We start from the raw sequence: 13,478 nt of genomic DNA on the forward strand, positions 1-13,478 counted from the left end.
TAAAGTTATTATGGATGATGAAGTTACCGTAAATTCCGGACTGAGGCGCAAAGAGGAAACGCAAACGCTCTATTTCCGCTGCAGCAGCCAGAACGGGTACATCAAAAAAGAAAGGAAAATGTGGATAGTGAGGACGAACTGAGGCCGGAGGAAACACGTCGAACTTCAACTACTCCTTTCACAAGACCACGTTACTGGGCAGTTGGGATTATTTAAACTGTCCATCCGAGTATTTTACCATATTACGGGTCGTTTCGAAGTTAATCCGTCCACCTCGTTCTGTGGTAGTTTGTTTTGAGGAAGCAGCGCGGCTAACCAGCTCAATTAGCCTACCAGAGATGGGGACGAGAACGAGTCGCCTACACGAAGACACGGTTTCCTCAGCTTTCGGGAAAGATGGGACGAAGCGAGATTCTTGTCGGCGACCTCGCTGCACGAGGCCCACCAGCCTCGTTGTCGACTTTTCGGTGAGCTTCGATGACACTGAGGCTAACCGAAGCCGATCGGAGGAGGGTAGTGACTCGGACCCGGGGCAGCTCGGAGCGAGCGCGGACGGCAGCCCCGCTGACCACCACAGCATCCCCTCTAGCATTGGCCAGGCGTCACCCGGGGACGACGACAACAGCGAGGGGAAACCCGAGGAAGACGGCAATGTTAGCCCAGAGGCTCCCGTCGACGCAGAACACCAGCAGGTTGAGGAGACAGGCCGCACACCACACCGCACCTTTTCCGAGCGGCTGCCCGGGAATCGGCACTCTGCCACCCGTGTTGGCGCAAGGTCCGCCCGTGTTCGAAGCACACACCAGCGGCCGGTGTCAGAGGCTTGGATCGGCCTTTACCGTTTGAACAATCGCCACGGCAGTAAGTTAACATCTAAACAGCACCAGATAGATATGTATATATATTTTTAAAAATACAATCTGTAGCATTTGCGCCACATAAATGACATTTCCTTAGTAACGGGGCTGGTCTGCACCAGTAATTGTGGTTTGGCTCGTTTTTAGATGCCAGGAACGCTTGCATACAGCTAGGCGTTTTTCCACAGAAGCTACATAAAATCCATGGATGTGTTGGAGCTTGAAGATGACGGGAAAAGATTGCGCAATACCTGAGGAGAAGGGGAAAAAATATGGGGGTTGACTGTGCTTTCATTAGACAGCTGATGTTAATCTGAAGTCAGACAAAATAATAACACAGGGCTATTAAAACCTTGACTAAGAGAAAAATGCAACTGTTGCATCCTTAAGTAAAAGACATGTTTTTTTTTTTTGGATATAACGACATCATAAATGCCACAGTGCAACCCTCAATCAAGCCAGTCTGGAATTAAATGGATTTGCTGAGTAATTTACATTCTTGGACAGATAATCTTTTTTTTTTTCCCCTGCTCGCATGCTGACTAAAATAATCAGAGGACCTATTGTATGAAGCAGACATGTGGCATAAAACTGGAAGTGATGATATACAAGTCCATTCAGTTCACAAGGCCTGCTGACAGTGGCTGTCCGTGGTAAATCCTGCAGCATGAAAGTCTTAAGCAACAAACTGCCTTTTTTAAAAAAAAAAAGAACTTGCATTAAAATTAGAACATTAGTGTGCAGAGGAAGCCAAAAAAAATTGCACTTGTCTCGGCCTGCATTAGATAATCAGATGAATAGAGATGGTGGAGATGTGACGGCAAGCGTGACATTTTGAGCCAACACAGAGCAGTGTGGTGGATTTCCCAGGCCAGCCCTCTAGCAAGTGTAGGGAAATGGGTCACAACTGCACATGCCTGCTCACTGCTGGCAGCGAATCATAGATGGAGGAGGCAAATGTAGGGCAGCGAGGCACTGTTTCTGCCTGACTGTCCTATCTACGAATGGCTCGAGCAGTGGCCATCCCTCAAGACTGAGTCAGTGTTTTGAGCAGTGAGTACAGTCAAATAACGCTATTTCAGGTCAGTTACACTCAGGGCAACGTCTTTCTCACCATCTCAGGCACGGGAACGCCTCATTTAGCATGTGTGTTTCAGGCTGCTCTATGGTTTGCGGTTTCAGCTTGTGCAACCTAGATGTCCAAACACAGCACTTGTGCTCAGCGCGCATCATCTATCATTTATATCGCGCTGTGACACACCGTGTTAATCTTGGGTCTGTTGTGTCTGTGCCCTCTGCAGATATCCGCTGTCCTTTCTGCTCAAAGCCTTTCCCGGGGGGTCGGATTGAGGATCACCTGTTGAGTTGCCTCACATCTCCTCCTCTACCTTACAACAGTAAGTATCGTGCCACTAAAATACTCCTACAGCTGTGTTTATTAAAAGGCTGGTGACTTAATGTCAGGGTTTTTTCCTATGCATAAAAAAACCCCATTCTGGCACTCATCAAAGTGCCTTTTGAACTTCCCAGAAGAGAAGATCACAAAGTCTCTGACAAAAATATGAGCAACACTTTATTTTTAAGTAGGCTTTAATTTAATCAAGTCAAAAAAGAAACTTTTGTTCATCAAACTGAACGTAATAAGAGGAAAATTCGGACTTCTATAGACTCATTGCCTTTGCTATATATGGACTGGTTACATGCATTGCCATTCCCCAGAGGGCCATTTTTAGCCTGGAAAAACCCTGATTGTTGATTGGTGTGTTTGTGCATTTACAGCGGATGTGCTCAGTAAAGACAGTGGAGAGTGTTCCATCTGTTTGGAGGATTTGGTACAGGGAGAGACCATCGCCAGACTGGCCTGCCTCTGCGTCTACCACAAGAGGTATGAATGAAATTAAAATAAAATATAGGGCAGATAAGCTTGTTTCTTCGCTTGGGACAAAACGTGACATTAAAAGTAAACTCACTGGGCAAATGTGGTGGTTTCCAGAGCTGACATCTATCTGAAACAAGGACGCAAAAGTTGTTCTGTACTAGTGTGTATCGTATATAGAGCTACACTTTTCTGAGAATTACAGATTGGTTGCTCATGTCCCAGATAGGATGTGCCAGACTCAACTCTTGGCTAAAGTGATGGAATTGGGAAGCCTTGTTTTGAAATTTGAGATAAAATGGATTAAAGCCAAACATGTGTTCACATTATTTTGACTTATTATTATGCTAATTTCCAGCTGTATGTTTTTAATTCATTTAAACTTTGGCCACGTTTAATAAGAGCATCCTCCATTATAAATATGTGACAGAAAAAAAGGGAAGACTTTAAATATTTTTTCAGTAAGAGCTTTTACAACTGTGAAAACACATGCAGGATTATTGCATTTTAATTTGACACTCTTACACAAATACCAGATGTGAGCACAGAGTTTTCTAAGTGGCAATGACATTTCTAGGAAAAAACTAAATGACTATCAACTTTCATAATGTGTTTCAGCCCATTTGACATTTTTAAAACGTGCTGTAATGTTTAGCGCTTTATTTTTTTTGTAACTTCCAAGAAATTAATGACATTTCTAGGAGATTTTTTTTTTTACTGTGATCCTGTATGTTGTATGTTTCAGCCAATTTATTTAAAAAAACTGTTTAAAACAAACTGTAATGTTCATCACTTGATTTTTGCCCAGCTTCCAAGAAGCCACTGATTTCCCCTTAATCTCAGTACAGCCGATTTACCGAGATTAGGTAATCGATCGCTCAAGATCCAGTCTGCTGTATTTTTTATAACTTTTAAAAAAATTACAGATAACATAATTAGTTCTCCAAAAGTTGATTCTGTTCATCTGGACGTAGCGTTTTGAGTGGGATTTGTTTTGCTCCTTAGTACGGCAGGCCTTTTTATGCATCACTAAAAGTAGAGCGCAGGACTAAAAACACTGTAAGCACAGTCATGGACAGAGTCTGGTCAGTGCTCTGCGTGTGGCTCATTTGGTGAATAACAAATGTACATTAGTTGTACAGATTGCAAGTTTTGCAGTTTTATGAATGTTTACGTGCACTGCTGCTGCCATCTCGGATTGTTAAGTCTGGGTCGGTGAGGCTGCTCCAGCTTTCTTTGAAAATTTCTAACTTCAAATGGAACGCGCTGCTAGAGCCGGTCACAAGCCAGGAGACGAATAGGATCACTAATCGGGTCTGAGGTATATGAGGACAATCTGCCATAATGTTGTTTTGTGTTTTACTAGCTACACTGCTAACAGACCCAAAATCATTGAATATTTCTAGTGAATAAAGAAAGTCAGTGGGTTACTTATGTGACTACATCGTGTGTGTCTTATATAAAACTACTTGTATTGATTGAGTGTCTTTTTAAACAGTTTATACAAGACTATACAAGTATTTTATTTTTTACTGTTGATTAATCTTATACCGGTTTTCATTATTCAATGTGTTTACCCAACGCTCAATGCAATTACTTAATTTTGTTTTAGTAGTAGCATCACCCAAAACATTCAGTTTAATTATCCAAAAAAAGGAGAGAGAAGGGAGCACAACCTAAAATCTCCTGCTGGTAAATGTTTTGCTTTAGCTGCTGCTCCTCCCCCCCCCCCCCCCCCCCCCTTTTTTTTTTTTTTTTTTTTTTCCCCCCATCCAGGCTCATTAAGTATCGACTGTTTGTCTCAGCTCCAGATTAGTGACTTAAAGCCAATAAAAATAAAAGTCATTACCATCTGAAAAACATGAGGTGAGGGCACGAGTTAAAAGTAAAGAGGCCATTAACTTCAGGGGGAAAAAAACTCCTAACAGACTTTTGCAACTCAAAACAAAAAGACAAAGGAAAACAGCCAAAAGAGGCCCCGAGGTCTTCGGGCGTCTTATCTCTGCTCCATTTGCATTCAGGGAATCAACGAGGCCTTAAAGGATTGACTGCTGAATGTTTACCCTTTTATTTTGGTTTCACACCTCCTGTGAGTGGATTAGGCCTTGCGGGAGACGCTACAACCACAGGCAGACCTTCGAGCTTCTCCCACATTCGCATGAGTTGATTCAAATATATCGTCTTGGTGTCTCCACATTCTCAGTGTGCTCTGTCTCCCTGCAGCTGCATTGATTCCTGGTCAAAGGTGAAGCCTTGCTGCCCTGAACATCCCTTTGATTGACTCATGGGGTGACATGTATTCCACGCCGTGACCAACCTGACTCAGGTACGTGCTCTGCTGACCTGATAAATGACCAAAACGTGCAGCTAGTACTGCCTGCAGTGAAGAGTAATGGTGACATTATGGTTCAGCAGTGGTAGCGTGTGTGCAGTCCGGAGTGCCAGTCTACTTGCACAGAGCGCCTGGTTTCAATAGGGTCAGCATGTGATGTATGTGGCACAACCAGTCTGTGGATTTCCCCTGTTTGTGCTACCGTTGGTCCATCAGCGAGCTGTGGAGAAAAGCAAACTTATAACAGACTCAGTTTCACTTCAGCTCTTTGAATTTGAAGACAATGCCTCTCACTTTCGCGGTTAACTCTGCTGTTGCTCCCTTCCCTGTTCTGGCCCTCTTACCAACCACTCAGCATTCTACCGATGCACGGCATCATCCGTGTCCAGCAGCATGCATTTGGGATTTTGGAGGACTGCAGTGGAGAATGTTTGCATCCCCCTAGGGAGATGCATACGCAAATTGACACAATTGTGGTGCACTAAATTACGCATAACTACAATTATTAAGTGTAATGTATTTAGGTCACACAGTCATTTAAAATGTTGCCAGTACTACAGCTGAGCTGGTGGATTTTTTTGCATCAGCAATTGTGTTTTTTGAAGAACCAGGCCTTCAAAGCTATGAAAGAACGACATTTATTATGAGTCCTATTAGCACTAAAGGAGGCCTAGGTGTAACTAAACATTGGATACACTGAGCAGGAAAGTGCTGGTGAGAAACGACAAGCCCTTCAAACCCCTGAAGACACATTAAGCTGTAAATTTAATTTGCAGAAAGTGTGCTCTGATAACCCACGTGTAGGTTACACAATGAAATAAGTCGCTTTGTGCATGCTTGTAATTAACCAAGCTACAGATTAAACTACAGATAAGCACCGCGGTGCGTTGCAACGGGAACAGGAAGTGAGACATTGCCACAACAAGAGCCAGCACCAAATAAGAGTGCCAGTATCCACGAGTTGTTGGCAAGTTGTTGAAAAAAATAAAATGTGTGGTTAGATTTGTTATCTGGAGGGAAACAGGCCCCCACCTTGAGTGTGAAATTGACGCAAGACAAAGAGCTGCGACTGTTAATTATGCCATTATTGACGGATCCAGTGATTGCTTTCTTGATTAGCTATTGTGTGTGATAAATGCCAGCAATGTCTGTAAAATGCTAGTCTGGTATGCATATTAATTTCCCAGTGGATGTGTTATAGATTTATTTACTGTTCATCAAAATGATGTGTTTTTCAAGATGGATTTATTAGTTGTACTTTTCAGAAAAGTAAAGAAATGTAATGTGAATCTTTTAGTTTAGCGTTAGCGTCTGAGCCATAGAGAATATAAAAAATGAAAGCAACTATTTTATTTATTTATTTTTTTAAACATTTTTTTATGGGTTCTATTTTGAGACCTCAAGATGAGCTCAATAAGTCATCAGACAATGCCCAGCATACCCTGGTTAATCCTGCTTTCTAAAACAGAATAATCAGATTGAAAGAAACAGTTTGTTTTATTCAATTCAATTTTATTTATATAGCGCCAAATCACAACAGCAGTCTCCTCAAGGCGCTTTATATTGTACAGTAGATACAGAGGAAAAACCCAACAATCATATGACCCCCTATGAGCAAGCACTTTGGGAAGGAAAAACTCCCTTTTAACAGGAAGAAACCTCCGGCAGAACCAGGCTCAGGGAGGGGCGGGGCCATCTGCTGTGACCAGTTTGGGTGATGATGAAACGCATGCTGTGAAAGAGAGACAGAGATTAATAACAGATATGATTCAATGCAGAGAGGTCTATTAACACATAGTGAGTGAGAAAGGTGACTGGAAAGGAAAAACTCAATGCATCATGGGAATCCCCCGGCAGCCAACGTCTATTGCAGCATAACTAAGGGAGGATTCAGGGTCACCTGGTCCAGCCCTAACTATATGCTTTAGCAAAAAGGAAAGTTTTAAGCCTAATCTTAAAAGTACAGATGGTGTCTGTCTCCCAAATCCAAACTGGAAGCTGGTTCCACAGAAGAGGGGCCTGAAAACTGAAGGCTCTGCCTCCCATTCTACTTTTAAATACTCTATGAACAACAAGTAAGCCTGCAGTGCGAGAGCGAAGTGCTCTAATAGGGTGATATGGTACTACAAGGTCATTAAGATAAGATGGGGGCTGATTATTTAAGACCTTGTATGTGAAGAGCAGGATTTTGAATTCAATTCTGGATTTAACAGGAAGTCAATGAAGGGAAGCCAATACAGGAGAAATCTGCTCTCTCTTTCTAGTCCCTGTCAGGACTCTTGCTGCAGCATTTTGGATTAACTGAAGGCTTTTCAGGGAGTTTTTAGGACATCCTGATAATAATGAATTACAGTAGTCCAGCCTGGAAGTAATAAATGCATGAACTAGCTTTTCAGCGTCACTCTGAGACAGGACATTTCTAATTTTAGAGATGTTGCGCAAATGGAAGAAAGCAGTCTTACATATTTGTTTAATATGTGCGTTGAAGGACATGTCCTGGTCAAAAATGACTCCAGGGTTCCTCACAGTGTTACTGGAGGCCAAGGTAATGCCATCCAGAGCAAGAATCTGGTTAGATACCATATTTCTAAGATTTTCAGGGCCGGGTACAACAACCTCAGTTTTATCTGAATTAAGAAGCAGAAAGTTAGCGGCCATCCAGGTCTTTATGTCTTTAAGACATTCCTGCAGTTTAACTAATTGGTGTGTGTTATCTGGCTTCATAGATAGATAGAGCTGGGTGTCATCTGCATAGCAGTGAAAATGTATGCTATGTCTTCTAATGATACTGCCTAGGGGAAGCATGTATAGTGTAAACAGAATTGGTCCTAGCACTGAACCCTGTGGAACTCCATAATTAACCTCAGTGTGTGAAGAGGACTCTCCATTTACATGCACAAATTGGAGTCTATTAGATAGATATGATACAAACAACTGCAGCGCAGTACCTGAAATGCCGAAAGCATGCTCTAATCGTGCTAAAAGAATATTATGGTCGACAGTATCGAACGCTGCACTGAGGTCTAGCAGGACAAGCACAGAGATGAGTCCATTGTCAGAGGCCATAAGAAGATCATTTGTAACCTTCACTAAAGCTGTTTCTGTGCTGTGATGAGCTCTGAAACCTGACTGAAACTCTTCAAATAAGCCATTCCTCTGCAGATGATCTGTTAGCTGTTTGACAACTACTCTTTCAAGGATTTTTGATATGAAATGAAGGTTGGAGATTGGCCTATCATTAGCTAAGACTGCTGGGTCTAGAGATGCTTTTTGAGTAAAGGTTTAACTACAGCCAGCTTGAAGGCCTGTGGTACATAGCCGATTATTAGAGATAAGTTGATCATATTTAAGATTGAAGCATTAATTCCCCATGTGATGTTTTGTGTAATGTATGTATGGTCGGAGGGTAAGATGGCGCCGCCATTGCGTGCAATAGGTCGGCAGCCTTATGAAATTTCCCCTTGTGGGACTAATAAAGGTATATCAATCAATCAATAATTAATGGCAGGACTTCTTTGAGCAGTTTTGTAGGAATGGGGTCTGAAAGACACGTTGATGGTTTGGAGGAAGTAATTATTGAAGTTAACTCAGACTCTTTTTCTCCAATTCATCTTTCTAACTTAACATCAATGGTACTAAGAGTAGCTGTAGATAATATTACATCTGTGGGATGATTATTGGCAATTTTTTTCTCTAATGATTAAAATTTTATTTGTGAAGAAGTTCATGAAGTCATTACTAGTTAATGTTAAAGGGATGGTTGGCTCGACAGAGCTCTGACTGTTTGTCAGCCTGGCTACAGTGCTGAAGAGAAACCTGGAGTTGTTCTTATTTTCTTCAATCAGTGACGGATAGTAAGATGTTCTGGCTTTGCGGAGGGCTTTCTAATAAAGCAACAAACTATTTCTCCAGGCTAAATGATGATCTTCTAAATTTGTGACACGCCATTTCCTCTCCAGCTTACGAGTTATCTGCTTTAGGCTACGTGTTTGAGAATTATACCACGGAGTCAGGTACTTCTGATTTGAGGCCTTAGTTTTCACAGGAGCTACAGTATCCAGAGTCGTACGTAGTGAGGAGGTAAAATTATTAACAAGATAATCGACCTCTGTTGGCGTAGCGTTCAGGTAGCTGCTCTGCTCTATGTTGGTACAGGGCATTGAAGATAACAGTGGGTGGATTATATTCTTAAACCTAGTTACAGCACTTTCAGAAAGACATCTACTGTGATAAAGTCTACTCTCCACTGCTGTGTAATCAATTATTGTAAATTTAAATGTTATCAGGAAATGATCAGACAGAAGAGGGTTTTCAGGAAACACTGTTAAATGTTCAGTTTCTATACCACATGTTAACACAAGATCTAGAGTGTGATTAAAGTGGTGGGTGGGTTCTTTTACAGTTTGAGAGAAGCCAATTGAGTCTAACAGATTAAATGCCATGTTGAGGCTGTAATTTTTAGCATCTACATGGATGTTAAAATCACCCACAATAATTATTTTATCTGAGCTGAGCACTAAATCAGATAAAAAGTCTGAGAAATCAGACAGAAACTCTGTAAGTCCCAGGTGGATGATAGATGATAACAAGTAAGACTGGTTTCTGAGTTTTACAGCATGGCTTTGAAAATGAGTGACTCAGCCAACTTGTCATCAGGTTAGGAAATCCCAGTAAGATGATTTTGTTCATTTGGATTATGCTGATGTGGATACATCCACTTGAACAGACTCAACTTTCTGGGACTGTGCACATAATTTCGTCAGGAAAGTGTTCAAAGGTCAAATCCGAGAAGTCTTTTCCCATAAAAAGCAACCAGAGAGACTGCACCCTGGTGGCCATTTAGAAATAATGCAGGTTTAAGACACTGCTGCACTGGTTTCGCTTTTCAGACCAGGAAACTACCTCCGTTTGTTACAGTTTGATAATAGTTCGTCAGATCCATCCATTAAAAAATGCTCCAATATAATTTATAATAAAATAAACCAGCTCCACCTTCCAGTCAAAGTGGCTGCACCTCTAACTCCATTTTCCAGGTGGATGAGTTCTAAGAAAAACTGCACTCTGCTCTGGGCAAAACTATGCTTAGAGGCCAGAATGTTTTTGTTTTGTAAACGGTGTAAAGGTTTTGTTTTTAACATGGGAGTCTTTTTGATTGACTCACTTGTATTGTCAAGCATCAGGGGACATTTAGGGGACGTCTGCTAGTTATCAATGGCTGGAAGTTGCTCTTTGATCGAGCCCAAAAGGCAGCCTTTTCCCCCGCTGACTCATTTTTAGAGTGTTGCTCTACTCCTGAAATAAGGGCTTCTGCTGTAAAAAACACTGTGTGTGTGTGTGAGTGGGTGGGTGGGGTTGGGAGAAGCTGCACCCTCAAAGTTTTTGCGTCAGTGCTGAACTTAATAGTGTTTGAATAGAAAATAAATGCTGGCAGCACAAAGAACTTCTGCCTGTGGCCACATTGTTTCTGTAAAACACCAAAAACAACAACAAAAAAGATATCGAATTAACATAAATTTTCACATTTTTTTCTGTCTTTGCTGCGGTCTGTTTTTCAGCACAGTCCCCACAGCCTGTATTAATGAATCTTTTTTTTTTCTTCTTCTTTTTTCGTGTCTTTTTCTGCCCTCACAGGAGACTACACTGAATCCGAAAAAACCCCAATAAAAAATGTGTAATTGAACAAACGAAAGCCCACTGTCACTCTTGGACACAGACTACAAATACATGAGCGGAGAACAGACGATCCTAAGAGGAAGCTGCACGTGAAGACACCTGATGCTCTCTGCTGGGATCGCTCCCTTTGAGCTTGACCATTTCAAGCCAAACTCCTCCCGACAGTTTAAAAATCCGTGGTCGAGACATCCCCTCCCGGTTGGAACAGAAACGACAGCGTTTATCCGTCTATTCTGCGCACTTGGCTTTAAACTGCGGAACGTATAAATATTTTCATCCTAGAACGAACTTAAACCTGGCTGCAGGGGAAGGGGGGGGGCTAAAAAAGAAAAGGAAAAAATGGTCTTAACTGTGACTCTGGATCCTCTCCTGTGTATTTTCTCTCCCTCCCAACGGGATTGTTTATTTTATCAAGTGTTTTGCAAAAAAAAAAGAGAAAATCCAAAACAGAACGATTATCGTTCCATGTCATACATCGGATGAATGTTTTCTTTTCTCGGCTCACCCCAAAATGAACCAACCTCACACTGAAAGCGCAAACTGTTACTATGTAAACATTGCTTTATTTTGATTGAGCTGGAGGTTGAGGACTTTTATTTGGTGAATGGGGGCTGCCATCATTAGGTGTTTTTTTTTTTTTTTTGTTTGTTTTTCCTCTCCTGTTACATGTAAACATTTCAGGGGATGTTTGGGGGCCTAACTGTTTGGGGAGCGGAAAAATAAGTCATTTTTTTTGGTAGGTCAGACTCTTGTAGGTGGTTGAATAGCGGTGGGTTTAATGTGCTGCTACTTGGTGAGCGTTGAGGAGGGTTTGTAGGTATTTTATAGGGCCATAGTAGCGCTGGTGTTTGCACCAACTTGTGCACTTTTGTCCCTCAGGCTTGTTTTAGTTTAAACCATAAGATCCAGGATAAGATTGTTTGTGTGTGTGTTTGTACGCGTGTGCACGTTTAGATAACAACCAGGGACAGACTATGTCCTGAGCACGACTGTAAATTCAAGTGTGTGTGTGTGTGTGTGTGTGTGTGTGTGTATACTGTAAATTGCCCAGAAGTCTGCTTGGTGAACCGGCTTAACTGCATTCAACATCCTTTCTGTTTAATGTTGTATTTGGTACGCAACATGGCGGCTCACATGGTCGAAACTTCTACTTTGAAAGCTGTTTTGAGTTTTTGTCCCCTGCCTCCTCTGTCCTCTGGGGTGTAATTTGGATTCTTTTTCTCCGCTTTTGGACCACGCAACAGTTTCGCCATCTGGTTACACAAATGCCAGATCGAGGGGAGATAAAGGGACAGATGTATTTTTGGAGCAAGTGTACACCATGTGGTATCTGCCTCGATCCATAACACTGGAGGCTACGGACAGCTGATGGTTAATTGTTACATAAGCAGCCCCCCCTCCCATTCCCCTTGGTTTTTTTTTTTTTGGTTTTTTTTTTTTTTTAATTTAGGCTATTTTATTATCACAATGCTCATGTTTATTGCTAAATGTGTTAAATGGCTATCCTTGGCCTTTCTTTGTGTGTGTGTGTGTGTGTGTGTGTGTGTGTGTGTGTGTTGATTGCCTTTTGCCTGGTGAAGGGGTTCTTGTGAAAAGAGGTATTTGTGGTGTCGTTTTTGGGGGCTGAGCTGAAGTGGAAGCCCAAACAGTAAGGCTGCTCAACAGATGCTGCCTGATACAGGTTGTACGTAGGCCAGTGGAAACTCTAGCAGAAAGAACAAAAAATATATTGTAACTGATTGCTTTTGCTGCCTGCTCTGAAGGTGTTTACCTTTCAGCGCTGCAGTGGTGTGGGGGCGGTTTAGAGGTTGGCCAAGAGGTGAGCCATGCTCACAGGTTTGTTCACCCCAGCCTCTGTTGGTCTTTTCTGTCTCCCCCACCCCAATGTTCTGCAGTCTGCGGTGCTATAACCTGTCCCGTCATTAGAGGGCAGCCCTGTGCATGTTTCTCTTATTTTGTATCGGAGAAAAAAATAAAGCCAAAAATAGTTTGTTTGTGCATTTAGGTCTGTGTTGTTGCGGGGGACAGGGCAGAAGAGGAGGCGCATTGATCATTTAGATGTTCAGATTACATTTGTCGTGGTGATAAGTTATGATATTGTATACTTTGGCTGGGAGGGTTTTAAGGGGGGGTGTTTGTGTGAGTGTGTGTGTGTGTGTGTGTGTGTGTGTTCAGAGGGGTGTTGGTGGCAGTTGGGTTGTCAATAAAGACTACAGACAATCCAAAACTGCCACGTTACTCTTGATTTACTTCCTTAACCCCCTCTAAGCTGTGCGGTGCAATACCTCAAATTTTTACCAATGCTAGCTAAATGCTCGGTGTGCAAACTAGCCCCTCTCCAACCAAGGATGTATTTTGTATAAATATTCTCAAGTCTTTGGTTTCGAATCACAGGGCGCCATTTCCCTGCCTGCCCTGTGATTACAGACCGATGTTTAAACTGTCACCACAGCGGTATCTGCATCCCCAAGATATGGACAATCTGCCTTTACTCTGGTATAAAACAAACAAATTGAGTTTTATTTATTAAATTGTAAATATGTAATACAATTCAAGAAAATTGCTTGGTCCTTGTCTGTTCAATATACTGTTTCTAAGCTCCAATCTTTTGTATGTCTCAAAAATTGTTTTTATATGTATTTTTTACAATAAATATGTGTGACAGATGTTTTGTCCGTGTCTGTTTTGTGTGTGTGTATATATATTTTTGTTTTGGTTAAGTTGTCAAAAATGTCTCCTT

At 41.9% G+C, this 13,478-nt stretch overlaps 2 protein-coding genes across 2 annotated transcripts in view; one reads left to right on the top strand and one right to left on the bottom strand.

Annotated features, from left to right (window-relative positions):
- The window catches only part of tep1 (telomerase-associated protein 1), a 35,240-nt gene extending 35,128 nt beyond the window's left edge, over positions 1-112 (bottom strand). Inside the window, exon 1 of the mRNA XM_084913314.1 lies at positions 28-112. The gene's annotated coding sequence lies outside the window, so the exon portion shown is untranslated. The remainder of the gene's footprint in view (positions 1-27) is intronic.
- LOC146367991 (uncharacterized) lies at positions 96-13,404 on the top strand. Its single transcript, XM_084913324.1, has 5 exons — positions 96-861; positions 2,159-2,254; positions 2,637-2,742; positions 4,957-5,059; positions 10,697-13,404. Exons 1-4 carry the CDS (start codon positions 339-341, stop codon positions 5,012-5,014), a joined length of 783 nt encoding a protein of 260 aa, XP_084769450.1. The 5' UTR covers positions 96-338; the 3' UTR covers positions 5,015-5,059; positions 10,697-13,404.
- The last annotated feature ends 74 nt before the right edge of the window (positions 13,405-13,478 follow it).

Source organism: Perissodus microlepis, chromosome 18 (genome assembly GCF_051167445.1).
Source record: "Perissodus microlepis isolate ML-2025 ecotype Zambia chromosome 18, ASM5116744v1, whole genome shotgun sequence".
Lineage (NCBI taxonomy): Eukaryota > Metazoa > Chordata > Actinopteri > Cichliformes > Cichlidae > Perissodus > Perissodus microlepis.